This window comes from Emydura macquarii, unplaced genomic scaffold (assembly GCF_026122565.2).
Source record: "Emydura macquarii macquarii isolate MOO-44397 ecotype Brisbane River unplaced genomic scaffold, CSIRO-AGI_Emac_v2 contig_2636, whole genome shotgun sequence".
NCBI classification, from domain to species: Eukaryota; Metazoa; Chordata; order Testudines; family Chelidae; genus Emydura; species Emydura macquarii.
The window spans coordinates 2,795,180-2,822,719 of NW_027132773.1; the positions used below are offsets into that span (position 1 = coordinate 2,795,180).

Below are 27,540 nucleotides of genomic sequence, written 5' to 3' on the forward strand. Positions count from 1 at the left end.
TGAAGGGCCATTTGGAGCATATTGCATTGGCTATGTGCTTCCCTCCCCTCCGTTCTCGTGTCATTGGAATTTTTCCTTCCTTTTTTTCCTCTCCTCCATGCCTCACAGCCAAGGGAAGGTCCTTCTACATCACAAACAGTGGCACAAGTTCACTCTCTGTTCTACACAGCATAACTCTGAGCAGAATATGGCCCTCGTTAGGGGATGGCCCGGACAGGGGATGGATCCCTTGATGATTGCTTGTTCTGTTCATTCCCCCTGAAGCACCAGGCATTGGCCACTGTCAGAAGACAGGATACTGGGTTAGACGGACCACTGGTCAGACTCGCTATGGCCATTCTTATTTTCTATTGAAAGATAATGTAAAATGAAATGAAAAAAAGCACCAATTCAAACCAGTTTTTCTTGATCAAATTTTATTCATTTGTATGTTAATAGCTAGATTCAGATCTAACAAGCAAGGTAAATATTCAACTAGGGCTAAATCAGAGAAATTCATTATTGTTCAATCAATTACACAACAGCTTGGCCACCTGGGGCTCAGAACTATTTTGCGTCTCTTGCAAAACCGCTGCTGCTAATGATGTATCTCAAAATGAGGACCAGCACAGATCTGCATTTGGGGTCCTAGTTTTGTAACTTTCGTGAGACAAAGTGATGCTGCTGTGTCATTCCCGCAGAACAGTCTCTCTCTTTGCAGTGATTGTGCAATGCCAGCTTCACTGTCCGATTTCTTGCCATGCAAGTGGATGCCAGTCACAGCTGTTTCAATCCATCAAGGTGTGGGGATGTCAGGCACTAAAGACAGCCTCTGACTGAAGACCCAATAATTTCAAAATGATAACCAAATAAGGAAAAAGAAAGTGTAGAAAAGGAGAATGTACTGGAGGGAAAAGACAGGTCAGAGAGAATAAGTAAGGAGCAGAAAATTGCATTTAAGTGACAGCAGTAAAAAGAGTTGGGATTGAGGCTCAGTGTGTGTGAAGGGCAGAGGGAGAAAGGGTGAAATAAAACCACAGCAAAGAATGAGAAAAATAAAAAACAATGAAGTGGTAACAAGAAAAAATATTTAGTCAGGAAACAGAAGGCTGAAATGGACAAGCAAGGGAAGTACCCATCTCTACTCGGATAAGGTTCCCATAACTGCAACTGATACACAATCAGCTTTGCGTTATTTAGCAGTCATCCCCAAGCACCCTTTCCCTCCCATCCCAAGGCAAATCCTACAGGCAAATTGTTTTAAACATTCACTAGGTATTTTTGACACAGCCCTTCCTAGGGCTTTCACGCTCTCAATCACTGATTTAGAAATAAATGTCTCAATTGCAAATGTATAGAGATAAGACCAAGCTTCAAAATTTGGATTCATTTTCAAACCCACCCTAAACCCATATGAAATTTTTTGGGAGCAATATTCAGATCCAAGGTTTTAGTTCAGGCCCATCTCTGCAAACATATTTCGTATCCCTGTAATAACATGTTTAAGGCAGAACTGACACCATTAGGACCTCAGAAATAATCCTTTCTATGAGAGGTTTTTGCAAATCCCACTCTATCATTTCCACGGTCAAAAATACAATAAAACACAGACATAAATACATCTCCTAAAATCCATAGCTGACCAGAACGAGTGGCAATATCCAGAGACTGAAAGCCACTGATGCACAAGGTTTTTTCTCCTATGGTTTCCTGGAATTAAAAACACATTTCTCTGTAAAATTACATCTTACCATCTCATAATTTGGTAGATAACATTTGTTAGAATTTATAGACGTACCTTTATTATATACTCTTTTGCTGTTAAAGTGTATTCTCTGTGTCCAATGGTGAAACTTATATGTGGCAGGCTTGACAGTCTTCTGCAGTCTACAACAAACTAACACAATATATTGGTTGACGTGGGACTTTTTTGTTTGGGTTCTTTTTAAATTGTCTTTTTATTCAAAATTGTTATCAGTCTATCAACCTATGAATCACCCTAGCAACCAGAATATCTGCAGTCTGATTTGGTATTGTCGTTTATTTTCTTCATACCTAATAGTCACAACATACAAGATTATATTATGGCCTTCACAGGAGTGCACGTGGTGGGAGTGTATAAAGAGGCCTCATGTTCTTTGAGCTCCCACACAGAGTCAAACACAGAATTCTCAGCTCCCAGGGAATCTAGGGCTGACAACAGTGCTGGTGATGCTCAAAAAGGGGTCTGAGGACATGGCCCCTGCTCCCTCTACATATGCTAGCAAACCCAGGCTCGAGCATGAGTTCACATTGCCTCTTGTAACGGGCACTGCTAACTGCACCACTCCAATGCTCCCAGAAGCATGCCACAAGCATGATCCTGGTAGCTGCCTCCAGTATAGTGTCTCTCAGAGCCCCCACAGGGAGTGGCTTACAGCCACAACCTTTCCCCATACTGTACAGTAACATCATATTTTCAGATGTAGGGAACCCGTACAGAAGGACTATGGGGCATATTATGTGCTGTATTATACTACACTACACTAGAGTGGAATTCCAACAACAGCTGACAAATCACCATCTGGAATGCCCATTCCTGCTATAAATGTTACACTAATTTAGAGTAAACATATGAGAGGGGGTTTTGTTTTGCGTTTGTGTGGGGTTTGTTTTGTTGTTGTTGTTGTTCTGTTTTATTGGGGTGAGCATGTTAGGGGGTTTTGTCTCTACAGTTGCTCTGTTCATTAAAAAATTTAAAGAACTTTAGATCATCCTCTGGAATGGTCCAATGCTCTCTGGGAGCTTCGTTGTAAGCTGTGATGCTTTGGCTTGTTGTTTTACAACAGGAGGAATATTTTTAAAAATCTAGTTTATGAAAATATTCCCCGAGTATCTTGTGTGTCCATGGAGTGCATTCTGGGAAACAGGAGCAAGAGAGCGCCAAAGATTATTTAGGGTGACGAACCATCCTGCAAATTGCAGGACAGTCCCACAGTTGGATCCTTTGTCCCGTGTCCCATAACGACTACACAATGTCCTGCAAAATATGGAGTGCAGGGGGGCTGCCCAGGCAGGCAGCTCTGCTCCACACGGACTAGGAGTTGGGGGGGCTGCCCAGCCTGGCTGTTCCACTCAGTGTGGGGCTGGGAGTCAAGGGAGAGGGCGACCGGGCTGCTCCGCTCTGCATTGGGCTCGGGGGTGGGGAGTGGAGGGGGCTCAGGCTGGCTGGCGGGTGAGCGTGGGGGTATGGAAGGGGTAGTGCGAGGTGGGAAGGGGCCTTGGCAGAAGGGGTGGGGGCTGGCCATGGGACAGGGTTGTTTACTTTGCCAGCAAGCTAGCTACATCAATAGCTAGCAGCTAGCTACTGAATGTATAATTTAGTTAAATGGTTACATTAAAGGGATTTATTTATTTTAATTTCGCCGTGTCCTGCGATGTCCTGCAAATGAGATCATGCTGTCCTGAAATTGGACTCATGTCAGTTGTCACCCTAAGTATATTGTGAAATATAGAGACTCAATATAACAAAGCCAGGCTAATGCATTGTGAGACATGAGAGTCATAAATTAGACCTGGCCAAGTAACAAATTTTTCAGTTCACTGCCATTTCAATTTTAAAAAAAAAATTGTTTTGTCTCACACCAGAAATGAATTTTTTTGACATTTCTGGTGAATTGAAAAGTCTTTAAAAAAATGTGTTTTGGGTCAAACAAAACATTTCATTTGACCCAAAATGTTTCATTTCAGTTTTGAGTGTTTTTTAATGTTTCAGATTTTAAAAAAAATAATAATTTGAAGGAAATTTCAGAACAAAAAGTCATTTCAATATAAAAAATTAAAATGTTTCATTTTGACATTTTTTGGAATTTTTTGCCCAACATGAACAATTCAGCTAAGCCAACACAAATTTGCAAAACCTTTTGGTGTGGCTGAATCTGTGATTTTTTTGCAGAAAAAAATTTTGGCTGAAAAATTTCACCTAACTCGAGTCATAAGGTAGTTCCACATACACAAAAACTGTGTCTAAAACAAAAGTTCATCTGTGGTATAAAAGGTTACAAAACCTATTGAATTCAATGGCATTTGCAAACACTTATATCAGGATGCATGTGGCCCAGTGTATTTTGACTTGTCTGTGCTATCAACAAAAATAATGATATGCAATGTTATGCTCAGATTACTTTGAAAAAGGAATTGAGTCCCTGTCTAAATATTTTGTTTTAACATTGTTTAAAATTTTACTCCAAGTTGTGAAAATATAAAAGCATGTAAAGTTTGGGTGACAAAGTCTCCCTCTCATGCCCTTGTTTATTTTATTTATTTTGCCCTAAAACAACTAAGTTTGAATGAAAAATCTTAACAATACCTCTTTAGAGAAATGATTTACAATATAGCCTTTATTTACATGATGACATATAATCTTTTATATTTGTATCTAAGGTTGGAAACAAAACTGGTTTATATGAGACCTGAATAAATTGGAAATCACTGGAATTACACTGCATGATTAAAACTGGAGTTGTGAATCAGGGCCTATATCTCATCATACATATGCCCAAAAGGGGGCTGAGATAAAACTATGCTTTCTGCCTTATCTCTGACATTCCTGATTTTCAGGATTACTGTGTGCAATCTTCATGTTGCTTTCATATGTGGTTTTGTATCAGGATCAACTTTAATGAAGATTATTCCAAAGTGAATAAGAATCGTGTGTGTTTGCCTTACTTGAGGTGCTGAAGCTGGGGAAATGCAGTAATTAAATCAGCATATCAGCCAAAGGTCAACAGTAACGTGCTGGTAAAAGCAAGAGACGCTGTCTCTAGAGAGGGGTAGGATTTAGCTGTCTTATTACATCAGTACTTTAGAAGTTGCAAGAGTTAGGTCATGTGAACTCATAGTTTTGTTTTACCCATTAAGTACGAGAGAAAAGTGGAACACAGCAAAAAGAGAAGCTGGAGCACTGAAATGGACTCAACCGTATAGCACTGGCCTAATGTGCTATAATCAATTTGTTGGCCTTGTATTCTATTTATAATACACCTCAAGGTGGCAGTGTTTTCATACACCATTCCATACAGGACAGCTCAGCAGTACTAGTCTGGGAACACAGTGTAGCAGACTTTCATTCCCTGGGCAGGTTAGTGATTGAAAGATAAGGGAGTGTCATTTGATTAATAAAATCTACAGAATCATCATTTCAATGGCATCACTCTGCATCATGACAGGGAAGTGGGTGCTTGCTGCCCCACCGGCTCCTGGCTCCAGATCCTCCAGGTGGTGGAAATTTTGATAATACAAGGTCATTAGGAATGGTTCATGTTGGGTATAATTCGAAAGCCTTTTTCCCACAAACATGACATGATCATTGCTTTTTAAATGGTACTTTAACATAAAAATACACTAATCTTTGGTAATCCTAGGGAAGTTGCCTTGACATGTGGAACTAAAAATATTTATTCATCAAAGTCATCATCGGTTTCTCCTTCTCGGGCACCCCAGCTAGACACATTGTCACACTGATCCTCATCCGTGATGCACTTGCACATCTCCATACCAGGCAGGCTGCTGCTCAAACATTTGCAGAGTGGTGAACATCTGGTCTTTGCACACAAGCATTTGATTAGCTGAAGGACCGATGTGGGAGCACATGGTATTTTACACATAGCTAGTGCAATCAGTCCCTTCTCCAAGACCTATCCATGCCCTATAGGGAAGGGTTGTTTTGAATGTGCTCAATCATCCTGGAACCATTCCATTGCTTGATAATTTGCCTTTCTAGGTAGCAGATATAAATGCACCCATTGTCGGTAGCAATTTTTCTCCATTTGCCTGCTTCTTGGAAAATATCCACCAATGTAACTCTGCAAGTGTCTTCAAAGGGTAAATTTGGCATATAAACACCTCCAGTGCATTTATGACCTCATCAGTGACTGCCTCAGCCATTCCAAGCATCTTCAGAATGAGGAGAGTGTTTTCAAAGACTGAATCAAATGCCTTCCAGTACGATACTCTGGTCTTTCCAGCCCATCTTCCAGGAATGTCATATCCTGAAAGGGCATGGAAACCTGGCATTGCTGCAACTTCTGAGTGATAGGAACACATCTCTGAGGCATATACTGAAATTCTGTTTCCCAGGAGCAGGTGCAAAACCAGAATCTTCCCAAAACCTTGGGTAGCATTTCAAGAGCGCTAGGACATCTGTGTCTTGTGCAAAAACCTAGAGTTTAGTAGCACCTCTCTCTGTGGCACTGATGGCATGCAAGGTACTTTTAGTGTCAGACTTCTCATGGGAATTGTGAAGAAACTCCACCGAACAGTATAAGGCAGCTGCTTCATTCTGCCATATGACAATAAATTTTTTTGAGCAATGCTTTGCATACTAGAGTGTTTTTCCTGCAAGTTATGAAGTTAACTCATACTTCATGCAAATATGAGACAGTAGTTTCCTCCTTGTGATATTGGAGATGTTTGTGGAGTCAGTGATTTTGTATTGGACAAGTACAATACCATTGAGTCTCTTCTTTCTGGTAATATTTTTAATTGATTCCCTTGCATATGTGTGTGTGTATGTGTAAGTATGTGATGGACTCTGTCATAGGTCCAGTATTTTTGCTGTAGTTTCATAATGAAGCATTCCACCAAATCTTGGCAACATTTTCTGGTTTGTTAAGAGCTTGTATCTCAGCCATACCATTTATGATTGCTACGCTGAAAAGCCTCTGCTGGCGTAACATATTGGTCACATTGTCAGTAGGTACTGGCTTAAGAAAACCACGCATTAGTTTGCTTTTTGTCTGGCACGTGTGCATTGATTCATCACATTCGAACATTGATCGTGGTACCATGCAGAACTTGTACTTTCTCAAAGTCTGACTCATATCAACATCATGTTGAGATCTGTACACAACCAGGAGATGAGCAAACTATGACCTTTCTACGGTGAGCTCTGTAATAGTTCCTTCCACCTTCCCTCTGACTTTCTTCTTTGCACCGCAGCACAGCTTTAATCTGTTCTTCTTGATTGGACTCCATAGACTGACGGAGTCTTGGATAATTCTTTGGGTTTTGAAGTCTTCATACAAGTCATGACCTAAAGAATCCATTCAACTGCCACCTTTAGATATATCATCACTGAAGGCTGCTTTCACCATGATATTAATGAGCTCCAATCCAGCATATGTGAATGGGTTGCCTGTGCAAGTAAGATCACCCTGTAGTTTTAAAATTGCCCCTTCTTGGCATTTAACAGCATCTAATGAGTCTAGAGGGTGCTTGGTTACTTCTAAGGACATCATCCCAACCAGGCTTAATATTTCATTCAAAATTCAGTGGAATTCTGGGGTTGCCAGGAAAAACTGGAAAAGAGCATTTGGATGCTGTGTTATGCCCAACCAATCTCTCTCCTGTGACTTTCATTGCTCTGTTTTCATATTCTAGGGCTTCATCAGAACCATGTGCACATCCTTTAACAACCCAATTCGCTTTTCAAAATTCCTCCCATATGTCAGTGTCAGATTTTTCTACACCTCTTATTTCACTGAGGTACCAGGAAATCATTACAGAATAGTTGGTTAAATCTAAAGCAAAAAAGTATTTCACAAAATCTTGCAGTGTTGTGAGGTGCAAATTCCAATTAGCTGTCATGACATCTCAAATAAAGAGCAACAAAGACTCAACCGTCTTCACATATTGCTGTACCATCCAGAGAGCTGGCTTTGTCACCAGTTCAACATCATCAAATTGCTTGCTCTGTTCTGTGATATTGCAGCTCTCCATCATGTGCAATAGGTCACTGACAGCAGAATGTACACTGGATGTGTGGAACCAGTCTCAAGTCCTGTAGCCTTTGGGAAATTACTTCAAACATATCAGTATGCTTTTCAAAGAGGACATATAGGTAGCATTTTTGAAAAGGAATGAGTGTTTGGGTGTGTGCTTCTATAGCGCATTGCAACTTTTTCCCTGCAAGAATTTGGTTCACGGTAATGTCACTATACTAAATCCCTCAGGATTTTGTAATAAAATACTTTGTGATTGTAATGAATTATGTTATATGTTATGTAACTATGTGCATAACATTTATGGATGGATTCCAGTAATTTGTGGCTGGATGCTGACACCTTAACCAGCTTCATTACTACTGTTTTGGCATAATAAATAAAACTGATAAAGTGATCATCAATACCACTGAACCACTTTTTTGCCAACGATGGCAAATTAGCTTGAAGCACTCCTTCCATTTACACTAACGTGTAACCTTAAAATTATTAATCAGGTACCATGTTTTGATCATGAATTTATAACACAGTACTATCAGCCCAGAGCCACAATTGTGAGGGCTGCTGGTCTGACAAACCTGTGTTAAAGTATAATTTAAAAAACAACTTTGATTTTTAAGCATTTTCTAAAATATATATGTACATAATTCTTCATAGTGTTCATGGGAGAAAGACCTTTGAATGATACCTAGCTCAACCCATTTCCGATGACATATTATCAAAATCTCCATCAACTAGAGAATCTGGAGGTCTGAATCGGGGAGTAGAGGGGTCCTCCCAGTAAGCGTCAGCGCAGAAGGTGATACCACTGAAATTATGATTTTGTAGATTTTTATGACTCAAATGACACCTCTCTTACCTTTCTGTCATTAATTTGCCCATGGAATTACACATGCTCCCAGACTGTCTGGGACTATCATATAAATGCATATAGGAATCAATATATCCACAAGCATACAGACTGACAAACCATGAAGTGAAGAAGCAAACTGTTTTGACATCAAAGGAGAGGTCCCTAAAGGAGATGGTGAAGCTGTTCTGAGGGCAGAGAGGCAGCAGCTGGGAGGGAATGGCATAGTGGGGAGGGGAACAGAAGCAGGGAGATATGGAGAGTGAGCATCATATGGAAAGCAGCAGGTGGTGGGGAGTAGATAGAGAGATTGAGAGGAAAGGAGACGGAGTAGAGACAGCATGGAGGAGACAGCAACAGGATGCTGCAGAAGGTGAAGATGCAGCAGCAGGGAAGAGAACAAGGAAAATAGAGGGAGGGAAGAAGAAAGTGGGAGGAGAGGCCGAGCAGGGAAGAGAAGGGGGAATGAGAAAAATAACAGGGAGAGAATGGGAGTGTGCAGAAGAGGGAGAGATGGAGGATGGAAGACAGGGATACGGACAGATCTGGCTCTCAGAGCCACATATTACAGTAAAATGAACCAGAGTGTGAGTCTGAATTATAGAACTGTGTCCCCCTCTAGGGGTTCTGGTAACAAGAACGTTAGCTCTCATGAGCTCAACTGACACCAGGGCCTTCGATGAAATTGTTACAGGTCTGTCATTCAGATACCTTTTAATCTTAATTTCCTGATTCTGACTGATAGTCAACCTGGAACTGCTCCTGGACTTTAAGGAGTTAACAGTCATGCCATATGACCTAGGTAAGGTAATTATCCCTTGATTTACAATAAGGTAGTAGATCTTTCATATGATGCCATGATCACCTGAACATGCTTAACAGAACATTTCCTTAAACAGATGCCTCTAATAGATCCATATGTGTCATTAATGAGGGAAGAGGTACCTTGGAAACAGAGGGGGCAGGGAAGGATGAAAAACAACACAAATCAAATATCTTGTTGTGATTTCATCTCTGTACAGGCAGCAGATTTTTCTCCAACACCTTACTTTGTGCCTAATTTTGATTATTTTCTCTCTTTTCCTGTCCCCCCTCCTCCCCACACATACACATCAGCATTTGTATCAAATCACTACCTCTTCCTCTGAGGTTTTTTCCTCATTCTATGGTTTTTACCTCTCCATATTGTGTTGGACTGGCACCGATATATTCCTGAAGTCGTCTTATTTGTAAAGAGGGGCCGGTAATAAGAGAAGTGCCTGAATCAACAATGGCTTCACAACCATGAGAGCAAAGTGCAATCCGTCCCTGGATTTTCACACTGCATGTGAAAAAAACAAAACACACACACTTTAAACAGAATGCAGATATGCTAAGAGTGATGGCAGAGTTAGCAGGGAATTTAAGCAAGGCTATGCTGCCAGGTGCAATACGAGCGTGTGGTTCAACATTTACACTAACTTTAGAAATGTCCTGATTCTAAAAGAGGGATAGTGTTCACAGAGAACGAGGGCAAAAGAGCTTTGGAAATAATTCACGTATGTGTCACCTGCTCTTCTGAACATGTAGGAGCTTAAGGTCCAACACTGATCTGAGTATTTATAGGACCCCAATCAATATATCCTCTGAGTATCTCACAAACATCGGTGAATGTATCCAAGGGTAGGGAACTATTATCATCACAATAATTTTAAACAGTAGGAACTGAGGAATGTCAAGGCTAAATGACTAGACCACAGTCACACAGGAAGACTGTGGCAAGCCAGGAATTGAACTCAGTGCCTTCAGGTCATGTGCATAGTCCTTACCCAGGAGAGTAAGGATTCCCACAATTCTCTCTGAACTCCATTAGGCCTTTAGTGTGACCTGTTAATAAAGGACATTCCTTCAAGTACCAGCCACCAAAGTTAGTGCTTCCAGAGATATTATTGCAGCCCTGGATACACTGATTATCTTTGTATCTTTCCCAGGAGCACTCTTCTTAGAGGCAGTACATCCAGGGTGGCCACTGCAGCACAGATTTCTTGGATTTTTAATGGAGGACCATCAAATATTTCCCTCTTCAGAGGCCTACACAGAGAGGCACAGTCTCCTCAGATTTATATACATGCATACGTACTTGTTAACATGAATTTGCCAGTAGCTTTTCTCAGTAAGTGGGACCCAGTGAATTGAACCTTTGTAAAGGGAATGGTCTACACCCCCCAGTATCAATTCACCGCCATTTTCAACGTCTTCGCCTCTAAAAAGATCAAACAAATAAATACATAAACTGGATGATGTGAAATGTAAGTGGGACATGGGGGCGGAGCGAGAAATCAGCTTTCATTTCAAACCTTTACACATCTTTTTCAAATGTGTATGTTCCAAGGAAGTCTAAGACTTCTCATTTTTTTTATTATAACTAGACTAGAAATGGCCCCAAATTGGAGCCTCCAGTCTAAACCCTTTACTAAAAATGTGAATGGTTGTAGAGGGTTTAGGAGTGAGATTAGAAGTGCCTTAGACCACTATCTGATCTTGCTTACCCCAGTATAAATCCAGGGTAAATCTACTGATTGAAATGGAGTTCCTCTCGGTGTAACTGAGATTAGAACATAGCCCCTTTTCTTCTGAAATACTGCCACTTGGTTGCAGCGCTGCAGTTCTGTTCATCTCCACTAGCTGATGAAACAACTCTTGTGCCCAAGACACTGTAAGAAAGTCAGCTGTAACTGTTCTCACTAGCGCTGGTCAAAAGTTGGTAAATATGTTTTATAAACATTTTCAAAATTTTCTGATTCAGCAAAATAAATTAGTTGTTTGCTTTTTCTCCTTTTTCCTTTCATTCCACTTTTTCAGTGGCAAAATGGAAAAAAGGAAAGGGGAGGGAAGATAAAATGAAAAAACAGCTTAAAATATTAAACTGATTTTTTTTGTTGTGTCAAACAAAAAAGTGGATTTAAAAAGAAAACTAATCCAATTGAAAATTTTCAAAACAATGAAAAATTTCTTTGAACACATTTTATTTTTTTTTTAAAGCCCATTTTTAATTTAAAAAAAGTTTCATATGTGGGCTATTCATCATATTGGTAGATCAGAACACTTCTTTGGAGTTCTCGGTGCTTTGCATCAATCATGTATTATACAGTGTATATATTAGTGTTTATTTCAAAGATATAAGTTTAATAGCATTTCTGTAAATATTATTTTAGTTACTATGCTCCTTCACTGGTGCTTTTATTTAGACATGCTCCTGAAAATGTCCTTTTTAGAGATGAAAAATATCTAAAAATGAATGGTTTTCTTCATCTACATTTAAAATAAATTTTCTTCTTTTGACAGTGTCCCTTTACTTGGTGTTAAAAACTGACCTGTTCAAATAGAAGGAAAACACTGGCTCCTCTACCAGACGTTGTTCTATTATACTGTCAAATACTGGAAGAGCACTGCCCACTGTTAAAGAAGGGTATCCTAAACCCAGCACTCCATCAAAATGTGCAAGAGCAAAGGTCATGCCTGGCTCAAAGATAGACTCTCCAAAGTCCTGTCCGTGGATGGAAAGGTTGCTAATCTGTTTGTTATTACAAAAGGGAATAAATGAAAAGTAAAGTCATAGTAGATTACATGAAATAACCACATTGTATATACACATCAGGTGATCAGGTTTATTAGTTTTATCAAATGTAATGTACAGAGCTTTCAGGCAACTCTGTTAGTTGCATTAATATTAGCATGCTTTGCACTACTGAAGACCTAAGCTATGTCTACACTGACGGCAGCAAATTCGCCGCTGTCAGATTGATTTTTCCAGTTCTACTGAGCAGCAGTGAAGACATGCTCAGTCGATCTGGAAGTCGATTTAATAAAACAACCTCCCCAAAAAGCGTAGTGCTGCATCGACAGGTACGCATTTCCCGTCAGCACAGCGCAGTGGAAACGGCACGCTAAAGGAAAGTTACGAAGTTTACGGGAGTTCACAAGCTATTCTGCATAGCTTGCATAACTCCCGTCAACTGCCACCAAATTTTGCCGGCTGTGTAGACCTGCCCCTAGTTATAGTTGAGAAAGCAATTCTCTTCTAATGATCTAATTCTGCTGCCATTTGTTCATAAACTCATACCAGAAAACCTCTGACGAGCAAAGGGGAAAGGCAAGGTGGAAGATGTCTGTCCTAATACTGGTCTATCCAAAAGTTTTCTAAAACAGGAGACATGAAGGGCCATGCTGGAACAAGATACAATTATTCCAGGACTACACGTCGTGCATTTCTCTTTATGTCATATTGCAACAGGGCTATATGTGACTGTGCTCTCAGGAAAAAATCTAACACTAGACATACCCTTTTCTAATTTCAAAGTGTTTGTTTATATTATTATAGTGGACTGGCAGCGCTGCTCGTGTGAACCAGCTGCTTTGCTATAGTGAAGTTTGAATCACTTATTGTTGAAAAGACAACCATTCTAAGTGCTCTAAAATGCACATGCTAACTCAGATTGTCTTGAAATGTCCTGTGCCTTATGGAAATATGAGGTACGGTTACTGGTCCAAATTTGGGATAATTTGAGCCAGGAGCACACAAGCACTGTAGGACAAAGTCTTTGCTGGGGCAAAACTCAGGTTTAGGTCTCGTGTAGTAAATAGGAGCTACTTACACCTGGCCTACAGTCAAACACTGAGCCTACTCCACACAAACCACCCCAGACTAGCTAAATGTTACCTCCCCTTCAACCCTTGCCTGAGCATTCCTTCTGAGATACTGCCTTCACTGACTCCTCACCAAACCCTAGAGACCACTGCCATGTATGCCACCACACTGCTGACAATCCATAAGACAGGATCACCCCCGTGCACCACCATTGACACAATCTACAGAAGTCAGCATTCAAATGAGTCATTCATGATGCTTTGATATATTCATACATTTCTCGTCATATCACAGTAACAATTGTGCCAGCTTGCTCCAATGTAAGCCCTCCACCATTCAGGACAACTACACCTAACACAGTGAACGCAGCTGAATTCAAATCTGTGGAACAAAACACAAATAATGGAATAGCCTCTTAGAATTTCCTCCTGGCTACTTATTATGGTGCATCCCATTTGCTGAACCATTCCCAGTGGCTATTGCTAGCTCCATGGGGGCAGAGTTAGGGTTGCATTGCAGGAGTGGCTTGTACCTTAACTTTGTATTTCCTGGTTTTCAGCGGTTGAAGTTTTGCTGAACACAATGTTTCAGAAAGCTCTGGGGCCTCTCTGACAAGCTGAACTTTGCGTTAAAGAAGTTTTGAAGGATTTAATCTAGAATACATGAAAAAGTGTCGTCTCTAGGCTCTAAGCACATTTGCTATAAACTGACAGTCAGATAGAAAGAATGAACTAGCAGCTTGCTCCTCATCCCAAAACCAAAGATAAAATCAAACTTAAGCCATACCTATCTTGTAACAAACACCAAGACTTACCCTCAAAGCCCTGGGCATACAGTTAGGCCTTGCTCAAGGTCAGCAGATTTGTGCTGTTTTGGACCAGTAACTTCTGAAGCCCAGAGCTCCTCACAGAAAACACCATGCTCACAGCTCTCTCCTTCACTCTCCCTACTCCATCCCCAAGGAGCTACAACTCAAGCTTCTACACTGATAGCATCTGTGGCAATATGACATGAATAAATGTCTCTCTCCCCAAGTAAGGCAGGCCCCAGACTATTCAGGGCTTTATAGGTCAATCCAACATCTTAACCACCTGGAAAGCCATAAGCACCCAATATAGAGAGCGATGATGATAATGATATTAGGGTTTTACTCACCCGTAGTGTGTCTTTGCCAGCAATGCCTAGAAGCTGCCCAGTACCATACTGTAGAGAAAAGGGCTGCCCTCCATGCTGATAGGAGTTTGATTTAAATGATTTGAATTTTTGATGAAACCCTGTAGAAAAAAACCTCACCCTTAACACTGGAGATAAGGTTATCGGGAACATACCAGATTTCTGAAACACAGGACTAGCTGATAGATAGTCAAACAAAACACATTGTTTAGAGAAGCAAAATTATACATGAAGGGAAGCAGGCAAGAGTCCCCACATCCCATAAGTCCTGCCATTTTCTCCATGTTCTGAAAATATCTCTACAATTGAGCTATTTCCTTTCTGCGCCAAAAATACATTTTAAAAGAAGTCCAGCTATTTCCACAGATTTTTTTAAAAACTTTTTCACATTTCTTTTGCCTCAGATTTTCAAGGTATTTGAATGTCAATTAGCAGCTGCAGCAGCAGGAGGTGCACATCATGGCAATGGTGAGGCATAGGAGGAATGTAATTTAAAATAGTAACCCAATGACTGAGCCAATAAGGGACTCCAAACTGATCCTCCCCCACCATCTTCCTGACATATATAGAGGGCAGAATCTTGCTTTCTCCTTCTTCTGCTCTACACATCCTGTTTCTTTAGGAGATGCTCAGCAAAGCCTACCTACTCCTTCCACAAAGCCTTTCAAATTTTCCTTAAGCCCAGTGAACTCTGAGACATCTTTCAACTCCAGAGTCCAAACGTCAGTGTAGTAGCAGCAGCAGCAGTGGAAAAGGAGCCTTTCCGCTTCCAATGCTGCATAAGAGAGAGAAGATGCCCACCCCAGGAAAAGATACTGAGGGTTTGGATATCATGTCCAAGGTTACTGAGTGCTCTTTGTCCCAATATTGATGTAAATAAAGCCATGCACGCATTACCTCCCCCCACCCACACTCTTTAGTGGCAGGATGAATGCCGCTTGCCAGGAAGAGGGGGAGAGTTGTTGGGAGAGCAAAAATCTTCTCCCAGATGATTGCACCTACTCACAGAGTACCCAGTACCCAGACCTATCGAGGGATGGGGGTGGAGACAGCTGGATACTCCAATCAGATTAAGATCCATATCTGAGGTTATGAATATTATCCAGATGTTTGTGCTCCTAAATAAAAATACCACTCAAATATTAACCCAGTCATTTCTCCCTAATGGGGACATCTATAGCCTTTAGATTCCAGTAATTCACTCTGAGATTTCTCTCTATCTTCTCTTGTCTCAGATGTCTCTGGCAGCACAAAGTCTGAATGCTGTTTCTGAGGCTTATTCACCACCACATAAATTGTGTGGGGTGTAATGGACATATTAGTATAGCTCAGTAGCTAACTCTGAGATAAGCAACATAGACATTCTTTCTATTGACTCCTTTTCCTTACCCACCTCACCAGTATAATGGAAATGGATTAATCGTTTCACCTCACACTTTGTGTCTCTCCTCCCTGTTGTATGTAACTAGCTATGACAAATTCCAGAGCTTGCAAAACTGGAATAAATCTGTACATCACGGGAACATACTGACTCCCTCCACTGTTGCACAACATGAACAAAACTGCAAGTGAGCCCCTCAGTATAACTGTTGTAAACAAGGGTTGTGATGTGAAGGTATATCGGAGTCTACTGAACACTCAAGAAATGTATTTGCTTTTCAGGTAAACACATTTTCCAACAAAGTGCATTAATTGCCAGGGAGCTACTTTAAAAGGTGAATTAAACCATTAAAAGCTCAAAGGAACATAACATCTCTTACTGCAGGCTTCGCTGATGCAATAAGCTGAAGGGACCCAAAAGTTGGATGATCCAGTGTCGAACACCACTGTGAATTTCTGAGGTGGGGTGCCAACGCTTACCACCCCATAGTACTGGGCCTGGGGGAAAAATACACTCAGTCAGTTTAGTGCTGTATCAATGCACACTATCCTTGAAAAGATAGACAAAGGTAAAATATAAAATATCCTCAGTGTTTCCAGTCCAATTTGATTGGACTTTTAATTAAAATGCCACCTCTTCCAGGCAACCAATTCTTTCTGGTCACATGAGTAGCCATTTAAGATAGTTTTTGGGATGTGGCATATCTTGTAAACACTTCAGAGCAAGAAGTCAATCCTGCTCCCATTGAAGCCAATGGGAGTTTTTCCATTGGCTCAAATGGAAGCAAAATCAAATCTCAAACTCTTATAAACTATAGGCAAAATCCTGCAATAATTCCAGCAAAACTCCTATGGAAGACAAGAGGAAGTTCTGGGAGCTTCATCCTAGTAAGCAATGCAAGATGTAGCCCTAGTGATTTTAGAAAGCTCTGAATATTAACTCAACTGACAATGCAACTGTTACCTCACTGGGACACATAACTGTCTATTTTTATTTGAATGTATTCGAGTCTATAGTAATCAGTAAATTAAAGCAAGCTGATCAAATTCAGTCTCTGCTTAAGATTCCATCTGATGCACCACAAAAAACTTATCACATGGATATAGAAAATACAGAAGGCTCTTCTGTATAAAAGACAGATGGAGATAATCTGGGAACATGTGAACTCTGACGTAGTTTATCAACTTTCAGGCTCCAAGTGCTTAGTGCCCATATCTGCCTATGGAACAGCACTGCCCCATTAGGAGATCTATTTTTAGGAATAGGCATTTCTGGCATCTGATGCAGATAGAAAAGCATATTCAGTGCCAAAAGATTCTGTAATGAAGCAAATATTTGAATGTTTATTATTAGTGCATTCATTGACATTAATGTGCTCAACACTGAATGGAACATGGTCTCTGCCCCAAAAACTTACATTCTAAATGAAACAAACCAGTAAAAACAGCAGCATGAGCTATGTGTGATAGAACATCTAGATGAGCACATGCCATGTCGCTGCATGATTTTATTAATTGCCGTAACCCTTGTCCTCTCCCACTATTGTTTATCACTTTACTGCATCATCTGTAAAATTAGATTGTAAATTCTTCAGAGCAGGGTCCTTTTTATCAGTCTCTGTACAGCACCTTGTGCATTAATAATAATAAATACAAATAATAGAGTTAATTAGAAAAACCTGCCACATTTTGAGATTCAGTTACCTAGTAAGTTATTTGTGTAAAGTATTATTGCCTGCATGTTTAAAACTGAAAACGCCTTTGGGGCATGATCCATAACTTTCTCTAGATACCATGATAAGCATTCAGACAGGGCTAAGCAAGCCCTTCCAACTACATCACTCCATGAGGAGATGAAGATTTAAGAATTTTTCTATAGTAAAGAAAAAAGTTAAGATTCACCACAATGCACCTCATCGACTATATCACCTAAGAGGCTTCTGTTCTTTTAACTTCACCCTGAGGCTCACCATTTCCAGTCACTAGCTTTCCCCTCATCTGTCATCACTGGTGGAAGTGGGATCCTGCTTTATTCTAACTGTGTCATAGAGTGTTATTTATTTAATTTATTTATTTATTATATGCTACAAAATGAAAAGTGTACCCAGACTCCCTTGTGGTCCCTTGATACTGGACACAGAGATGTCATTATGCAAAGCTGGAGAGGCAGAAGGACCATAATTCATAAGCGGGAAGCTTTGTTTAAATTAAGTAATCCCTCCGCTTACAAGTGAAACAGTAAGGATATAAATCATTCTACTAGCAGTTGCTTTTCTAGATTTGTATCGTCACAAAATGCTCATCAGTTAAAACCTAAGAAGCAAAATCAGAAATGTTACCGTTGAGGGTTTTTTAATGTGATTGGTGTGTGGAAGTGTATATGAAATTTGTTTCATAGCAGTTTGCCCTGTTCAGAGTCGGCATAAGCAGACGAAGTAATTGCTGAGGGCCCCGAGCAGCTTGAGGGGGCCCCCTAATGCCTATGTGTTGTGTGGGAGAGGGCAAAAATATTCCTGCTTAGGGCCCCCAATGAGTAGCGCTTCCTCTGGACCTGTTCATCTGGGATAGAGCTGAATTATAGATAGAATCTGCTCAACTGTGCTCATAGTCAAACTGCCAGTGGTGGGGGGAGTTTGGAGTGCTCAGCTTGTGCATTTGCCACTTTGGGAAAAACTAAATACTTGATCAGTTCCATTTTTAAAACCGTTAAGATGAGAGAAAAAGATTGAGCAATTCACAGGGTGCAGGTGGCCTCAGTGCTGCCCATCCCCCCTTACACTCAGGCAGTGCTTGCCTCAGGGCTCCCCCCTCGCCCACTTCTACCTCCACTCAGGCCAGGACACGGCCCTCCTCAGGGACACAACTCTTGTTATCTCCCCTTAGGGCAGGGCTTGCCTCAGGGCCACTCCGGTCATTACCTACACTTCCCTCTGGCGAGAGTGGGAGTGTTGCTGACTGGTTGTAAGTAGAGCTAGTCAAAAAAAACAATACAAGGTTTCACAGACATTTTTCGACTATTGTTACTGGGGTTTTTTTTTAAACATCAGCATTTTTGGACCAGCTCAACTGCCACTTTAAAAGAAGCAACAAAATATTCTCAACAAAAACGTTCAGGACATTTTCTGTCAAAATCCGAATGGTCAGCAAAAATGTTTCTAGAAATTCTATATTTGAAAAATTCTGGCCAGCTCTAGTACTAAAGAGAGCTGTTTTTAACCCTTCATGCTCACCTCTGGGTCTTTCTCCTTGTGGCCCCCTATGCTGGAACCTCCTCATCGACCCAATCTGCCATGCTTCCACCTTCTTGCATACAAACACAAGCTCCTACAGGAAGCCTGTAAAATCTAGTCCTCCCCTTTGATAAATGTTAACAAAATAGCCAATCAATTATAAAACCAACAAAACTCTGAACCAGGGGTAGTCAATAGCAGACCTTGGGCCAAATCTGGACCACCAGACACTTTTGAATGGACCCCCAAATCTTTTTATTTAATTATTAATTATTATTATTTTCTCTGGAGTCTGGACTTTGATCAAGAAATTTTGACCTTGACAAAAAATAATTTGCTACCCCTGCTCTAAACCAAGAACCATAGTTTTTACAAGCTCAATCACTTGTGTGATATAATATCCCACCCAGCTCCAGTCCCCCATATCTGTGATCTGTTTAGATGGGAAATTATTCAGGGCTAGGGCAGGCCTGACATTTTAATCTCTGAAGTACCTTTTGCACTTTGAGCACAATAAATAATAATAGAAAAAACTCCATTCATGTTACCTACAAGTCTTCATTAACACAGATTTTTACAGTAATTTATCTGTGACCTAACATGTTCAAACAAGATGAGATTTTGGTTTATTTTGTAACATGTCAACAAACAGATTTCTGATCTATGTTGGTGGCCTCCCACATAGATGTAAGCCCCAATGAAGTCAACAGGGATCCACGTGACTCTTTGCAGCACCATAGTTTCTAACCTCAAAGGAAATTCTTGATAAGTCCCATGTCTACCCTAATTTCACGTATGTTTCTTGTTCAGCCTTTTGCAAACTGGCAAGCTCATTTATAAAGATGCAAATAATCTAGGTTAAACAGATACACAATTAATCTCAATTTGCAAAACTTCATACAAGAGAATAGAACTAGTGTGCTGAACAAAATCTTTCTTTGGTACAATAAATAACCCTTTCGATTCCATTACACAAGAATGTACTCACATTCATGTAATCATATAGCCTTTCTGAAGCAGTTCCAGCCGGTAGAAAGATATCTGGAGGGAAGCAATGCAGATACCTCCGAGCAAAAATGTCAGGCTGATGATTTTTCCAAAATTCCTCGAGTTCTCCCTTTTCTCGAAGCTGCCTCTTGATGGATTTAAATCGAACTAAAGGGATCCTAAGCAAACAAAATAAATCCAAATCATTTTAATTGGATTACCTTTCTATATCACTCAAATGCCAATTTTTTTTTAAATGGCATTTGTGGTAACACTCAGAGATAATTTCAAAAAATCAGCTGAGAACAAAATGCACTATAAAGGACCCTTTTGTGTTACTTGAAATGCTTTCTTACCTTTCTATAGCTAAGATGAATGAAATATAAACCAGAGTCACTAATAGTACCTTCATGGCTCCAGGTGGTTGGAAATCTATATGGCATTCATATACTTAGTACTCTCTTTTATACGGATTGGACAACAAAGGGCTGTTAGCCAGGTCAATCAATCTCAGGAGGTCAGTGGTTTGGCAGAACCCTTATTAATGTTGTTCTAGGACAAACCATTGGTTTGTGTAAATATTGACATCAACTGAAGATATTAGAGCGCATCTAACAAGGGCATGAGCTGTCTGAATTTAAAAGATACATATTAACATTAAAGATACAAACAAAATTCAGCCCATGTTTCAGAAGAGTGAGAGAGAGAAAGCAAAACATAAAGCAATCCAAGGAATTTTCTGGCTCTCTCTATGTACAAAGAAGCTAGAAAGTCAGCATAGGTGAGAGGTATTTCTAAGATGATTAAGACAGTTAAGTAGGATTTAATATCCAATATCTTAGTTTTTGGAATGGCGCTTGTTATAGGAAGATCTAACTCATGGGTGTCCGAGTGTGTTTGACAAGTCACTCCCTAACAACTGAAGGTAAGTTCCCTATCTAAAACTAAGCTAGTATGTGTGCTGTTTCTGTGAGAGCTGTATTTCAAATAAAATAAATGGACCATCATCCAAAAATGTCATCAGTCAAAAAAGATGGTGGTCTACAAAGTAATGCAACAAATAGCCAATGATTTTTTTCCCTGTCACAAATTGTCAAGGCAGTTTTTAATGGAAATTTTGCTGTGGTTTCAACAAGACATTTAAAATTCCTCACTTGTAATTTTTTCCTCTAACTATCCTGAAGACAGATGCCCCCATCCTTGCCTGAGGCCTAGGGATAGGCCAAACAGGGAAAATGTAAAATGTTATCATAAAGGGACTCTGCTTCATTAGACTGCTAAAGATACTAACAGATGCCTATTGAGCATGCTCAGAAGTGATGTTTCAATTACTTATGATTTGTTTTATTTTGAATCTTTCCTCTGCAAAGAATGTAAGAAAGTGCATACTCCTCAGGGTGAACTATACTAAGGCCAAGTTTCAAATATCAGCCATTTTTGTTACAATCTTGTTCAAAAGAATGTAGTTAGAAAGTGTATTTTTCCACACTTTCCTAGACCTCAAAACAAGCTAAAAAGAATAGGTTGATACCAGCATGAAGGTGTATTTACACTAAATAAATAATCCATATTTGGACAGACATAAACTTAACAACAAAGAATGAATGTTTGAGAACATGTAACAGTCACGGATTATCACATACTTCAACTGTAATATTCCGACAACAAAAACTGGAAAAAATTTAGCATGTGTGTGGTGGAAAATGGTCAAAATACCTGTCACTCACTTATTAAAAGTATATGGTAAGGACCTGCCCCACAATTAAAATACACTGTCATCTGTACTGCCAACCCCAAACATATATAATCATGGGTAAGGCCCCCCCAAAATCATGAGATTGTCTTAAAAAGCATGAGATCCTTAACATAATTCATTTGGATTATCTTTATTTACCTTCTGGCTTTTGATCCATCATGGCTCATGTTTTTATGCTTTTCTTTAAAATCAAAAAAGCTACAGACTTACTCTTTTTTTTAAATGAAAGTTGTGGTGGAAATAAATATGGTGCGTTGCTTGACTCCAGGGTTTACGCTTTATGAAAACATCAAATTTTAAGAGACTCATCATAAAATTGCAAGAGTTGGCAGTACTACCTCATATTTAATTTTAAAGTGCAATTTTTAACATACAGGAGCATTGAGAAGTTTACTAGACTTTTTGTGGTTTGTGGCATTTTAAAAAATGTTTAATGGAGTTTTGGTTGCTTGTATGTATAAAAGAAATGAATGTTTCCCCTAGGCTTAGCTGTTTTGTGCCAAATTGCAACAAGCTACTGCCCAGCAATATCACTCACCAGACACCACTGTGAACTCTCAGGCCTTAAATCACCTTTTAGATGGTGTACCTGAGTTCAGGATGATCCCTTACCCATTTAATGGTCTCTATGGGTTAGCTAATTTAATACAAATTCTTCCTCCACTTCTGTAGAATCCAGTAATTTATGTAATGTTCACTTCTATTGATATAATGTGCTCTGAGAAGAGGAATGATTCTTTCTTTCTTCAGATGTATGTTAAAGTTAGCAAGAAATTATTCAGAAGTAGATACAAATCAGATTCTATTCTTGATGGAATAAACAGCATATAAAATCAGAACTCATATATGCTCAAATATACAGTGATGGGAGATAGATGATAGATAAGGAAGGTGTATTCACCTGTATCTGGAGTTCTCAGATTATACGACCCCTGCAGATCCCCACCTCTCTGGTGTACCTCATTTTCAAAGGATATCACTCATTTTAGTCCCAAAGTTGTGTACATTCCACACGAATGTGGCAATCACTCATTTTTATTACTGAAAATTGTTTACATCAGAAACAATTATGAAGCTGAGGTTAGAAAAAGGGTAAGGGAATGAATTCCACTGCACTTTTAGTTTCCTGCATTAGTATTTTTGTGTCCCCCTTATACTGTCTCTGGCACATACTGAAGTCCACATTTGAGCCGTGGCAGCCTGAGAAGTCTGGATGGGTGTACTTCAGTGCCAGGAGTCATGGAACCACCTAGAAAGCAACGACCAGTCGGGCTGCATTCCCACCGTCAAGCAGCTCCAAACACTTGATGCAAGGCTATGTAAAGGACGGTATCCACTTTCAGTTCCTTTCAGCTATTCAAAATTTCAACAAAGGACTCCAAAGAAATAGGAAAGGAGAATGGGCAGTTCAGTATAATGAAGGAGATTAAGGGTGGTTCCGCAGAGGCAACATATTTACAGTAGTTCAGGCCTAGGTGAGTAATCTTCCTTTCTCCCTCAGAAATTGCCTCTGCAGATAACTGCCCTTGAAAAAGGCTGAGGAGAACTTAAAGTGTGGTTCTATTCTGAAAAGTAACTGCGTAAAAATGGTACTATCTTAACAGATCTGTTCTCTAGGTGAAATCCTAGCTCTATTAAAGTAAATGTATTATTATTTGTATTATCTAGCACCTATGAGCCCCACTCATGGACCAGTACCCTGTTGTGCTAGGCACTGAATGAACAAACAGAACAAAAAGATAGCCCCTGCCCCAAAGAGATCATGAGAGTTTTACCATTGACTTCAATGGGACAGGACGTAACTCTGGGTGTGTTATCAGTCCTATCTGCTAACATCAGCATCTAAAGTTTTTCTGCTTCTTTGTCCTGTTAATATTGTGGAACCAACACAGTCAGTAGGGAATGCACTGGATTCTTCTCCTTCTTGCTCAGAATCAACATAATTGTTCTCTAAAATCCAGTTACAGGGCTAATCAGTTATACCAGCGCAAATCTGGTCCCACTGAAGGCCATCGGTCTGTAGTATCTTTATTACTGGTAGTGATTTGTCAGAAGAAAAGAAACTAGCTTGACTTTCAAATCCCAGTATAGTTTGCAGTGCTGGCATTTAGGAAAAAGTTGGGAGAACAGTGTTGACTAAAAAAAAGTCTGACTAAAGTTGTAAATATGGTACCTTCACAGATTTCAGATATGGAGATGTTTCTGAAGAATTCATATGAAACTGCCTTACACCTAACTGAATGGGCCTTGGACCTTCTTGTACAACAACACTGCAAGACAACCTCTGGATTCAGACTGATTCTCCCTTGGACTCGTCCCCAAAAGCCACAAATCCCTTGCACGATTCATGACATATTTTGCTCTACTGACATCAATACTCTTTTGATGTCCAGTTCTTAAAGTCTATCTTTTCTAGGTAAGTTGCGAGATATGGGGAAGAAGTTTATGTTTATGGGGAAGAAGTTTAAGTTTATGGATGGATGAAGATGCAATTCAGAGACCACCTGAGGGAAGAATTTGGCAAGTGAGAGCAGCAGCACCTTATTTTTATGTAAAAATCGTGAAAGGAGGATCAGCCAAAAGTGTTTGGATCCCACTTCCCACAGCTGATGTAATGGCCATTAACATACCTACACAAAGCTTTTGTACTGATTTAACTATGTTGGTTTAGAACAGATATAGCGACAATCATGAAGCCACTAACTGCTTAAAGTTACACCCTTTAAATTTAAGTAAAGTTATCAGAATAAACTCGGCCAACATCAAGGTGTTTATATCAGTATACCTGCATCCACACTAGAGGTTTGCATCAATTTAACTAGACTTGTTAACAAAACTAGTTAAATCAGTACAAAAACTGTGTGTAGACCAGACCTAAGAATGTAACTTTGAGACACAGATGGTAAAGAGAACACTCCCGTGTGTTCAAAGAGCAATTCCATGAGTATTGTTCAAACGACATTTAGGCCTGATCCAGTGTCCATTGTGTTCAATGGAATCCTTCCACTGATTTCTGTGGGTGTTGGATTAGGCTTTTAAAATACTATGATTCTATCTGTCTGTCTATCTAGGTATTGATATGGCCCTGGTCACCATGGTATTCAAGTACCTGCCAAGTATTTCAAATCAGAATAAAAAACAGTCTCTCTCTCTCTCTTTTTTTTTTTTTTCTTCCCACCCCATCCCACAGGAAAAATAGCTAGATTAGTTTAGTTGTAGGTGTGTAAACTTTCTCCAAGTAAAGCTAAATTGAAGAGATGAGTTTGGTATTTAGTGTTGAACTCGGTGGGGTCTGTGGTGATTTTTATCTCATGTGTAAGTGTGTTCTATGCTGGTCCAATTCCTGTGAAGTTCTGACTCCAGTACTCACAAGCTCAGTAGTGGACAGTCTCACATTCTAGTGGGATGTAGTTTATTGTGGGAGGTCAATTGCAGAGAAAGAAGTGATCTCTCAGACAGCTAAATCCAATAATAACCATGAGTCTAATAGTTTTTCTCACTGATTTCTATTTCTCATTTTACATTAGGCATTAACCTCTCCCAGACAGTTCCTTGCTCTTCTCAAATAACTGAAGTCAGATCCCAGTACCATCTTCTGAAGTGTGCAGTAACAGAAATATATTCTCATTGGATCTTATTGCTTTTTTAATAAACCTGAAGTCCTGTTTTCTTATTTGCAATTGCACTGCTCTTTAAGGGCCTTATTCTGCTCTCATTGAAGTCAAAAGAGATTTTTCCCACCAAATTCAGTCAAAGCAGTTGTGGGCACTAAAAGCTAAGAGCAGCAGAACACGAGATGCATGATAACATACTGTTAACTTTTTTTATTTTTGTGGGACAGACACACCTGATTATACAAAAACAAAGAATTCAACAGAACTGAAACTGACAATGACCTCAGTCCTGTAAAGAGGTCCAAAGTGGTGGACCCCTACTGAAATATCAAGGCCAAAAAGACTAACTGTCAAAATATGAAAAGTCACTTCAATATTTTACATTAGGCATAACAATGTTGAGCATTTCCTGACTGTCTGAGTATTTGTTAACTTGCCTCTTACCCTCACCTTCTCCACTCAATCATTAGCTACCAAGAAATGCCCTCCCTCTTTATCATTATTGCTTAAATGCATCAGGGCTTTTTATTATATTTCTAATATCCCCTCTCCCCCCTCCCCAAAAGCCCAGTCTTCTGGTCTTGAGTTGCCTTTTTTTTTTTTATTCAAATACTCTGATTTCACTAGCTTGTTCCAAACGGACCTTAGCTTTGCCAACGAAAGCACAAAATGCAGCAACAAAAGGTCATTCTGACTTTTTTTGATAAGCTAGTATAATTATTAAACTCTAACCCAGAGATTTCCTAAAATATATTTAGTTAAAAACTCAAAAAAAAAAAAACCTTCATGAAATATGCTCTAGAAATATACAGACATATAAAGCCAAGTTGCTAAGAAAAAAAAGTATAAATATATCTTTTCTTTTCTCCATAGTACATTGATAACAGGACAATTTCACTTCGAATAAACTAACTAAAAAGTTATTACCTAGGTTTTCATACCACATTGGTTACCATCGTATCTGGCTCTACTATAGAAATTCCTATATGATGGATGTATTTTCTATCATTCAGCTACCAATAAAAAGCACTGTATGCTACCCATAGCAATATATAGTCTACTCTGTGTGTTTTGATAGACACAATACAGGTAAACTTTGGAGGGTTTTTTTTTAAAGCCTCAAAACTTTCATAAAGATTGGGGGTTCACAAAACAGAGAAAAATACAAATGCTAAGCTGTGGTACATTGATGTATTTCAGATTAAAGGGATTTCATAAAATCAAAGTATCTACATTTTCCAAGATAATTGCTTAGAAGGAGAAAGATTATGAAAGCACAGCAATGGCATGCTATTTACACAGTTTCTCCGAAACACTGCACAGAATTGCATTATAAATGTTGCAGCAACAATGTGAAAGTTACTCAATGGAAACTCCACTGTTATTGGGGTACTGCTATATGCACTGTAGGTACATCACTTGTTTTGTCATTGTCCAGTGTACTAATTCAAGACAACGTTTTAAATACTGATCCTTACAGCAAGCACAGACACTCACAATTACTAGCCTTGTCCTCAAGACCCTGACAACTGCCAATAATGCCAGCCTCAATATGTCACTTATCTGTCTCTCCCATCAACATCTCCAGGCCTTCTTTCATGACAATCTCTCTGCATGGAACATAACTCAAGAGCTGGTCCACCATGTCACTGCCCTCTCTTCATTCAAATCACTACTACAAACCAACTTCTAGTATGACACATTTACAAGTAACTATAATGGCATGGTTATAGGATAGTTTGGAATTGCCAGTACAGTACATTTAAAAACAAAAAATATCAATGCAACTTTGTATGATCAAGATGTAGACAGTCACCATGAGGACACCTTAACTTCTTGCTGTTCCCTTTTCCCCTAGCTTTTGTCTGTTTGTTTTGTCTTTTCTCACTACCCCCACCAAGTGTAACTGGTGACAATGATTTATTTTGTTTGTTCAGCACCTAGCACATTGAAGGCACAACTGGAAACAAATTGTACACAGTTTAAAGAAAATATCCTTCCTCCATCACAGCTGATACAGATAAAGAGTCAAACTTTGCCGTTAGATGTGTGTGCTGAAACCAAACCAAACCAAACCTCCAGCTGCATCTGTTGGAAGTGCTCTTTTACATTCAAAAATCAAAGTTCTTCAGAACCTCTGAGATGGTCAACAATCTGATATGAAGATTTGCAAAAGTGTTGTAT

General features: G+C 39.6%; 1 protein-coding gene and 1 long non-coding RNA gene across 2 annotated transcripts; one reads left to right on the top strand and one right to left on the bottom strand.

Annotated features, from left to right (window-relative positions):
• Nucleotides 1–400: 400 nt before the first annotated feature.
• Nucleotides 401–20,477, bottom strand: LOC137163758 (cathepsin E-like). The gene is made up of 9 exons (XM_067564039.1): nucleotides 20,343–20,477; nucleotides 19,988–20,165; nucleotides 16,150–16,267; nucleotides 14,372–14,490; nucleotides 11,943–12,142; nucleotides 10,709–10,831; nucleotides 9,766–9,910; nucleotides 1,778–1,876; nucleotides 401–1,689 (listed from the first exon to the last, which is right to left on the bottom strand). The coding sequence occupies exons 1-9, from the start codon at nucleotides 20,396–20,398 to the stop codon at nucleotides 1,510–1,512; spliced, it is 1,218 nt and encodes a 405-aa protein (XP_067420140.1). The 5' UTR covers nucleotides 20,399–20,477; the 3' UTR covers nucleotides 401–1,509.
• Nucleotides 20,478–20,584: 107 nt separating this feature from the next.
• LOC137163759 (uncharacterized) lies at nucleotides 20,585–25,518 on the top strand. Its single transcript, XR_010922836.1, has 3 exons — nucleotides 20,585–20,911; nucleotides 23,924–24,158; nucleotides 25,270–25,518. It is a non-coding gene; the product is annotated as an uncharacterized lncRNA (long non-coding RNA).
• Nucleotides 25,519–27,540: the final 2,022 nt, after the last annotated feature.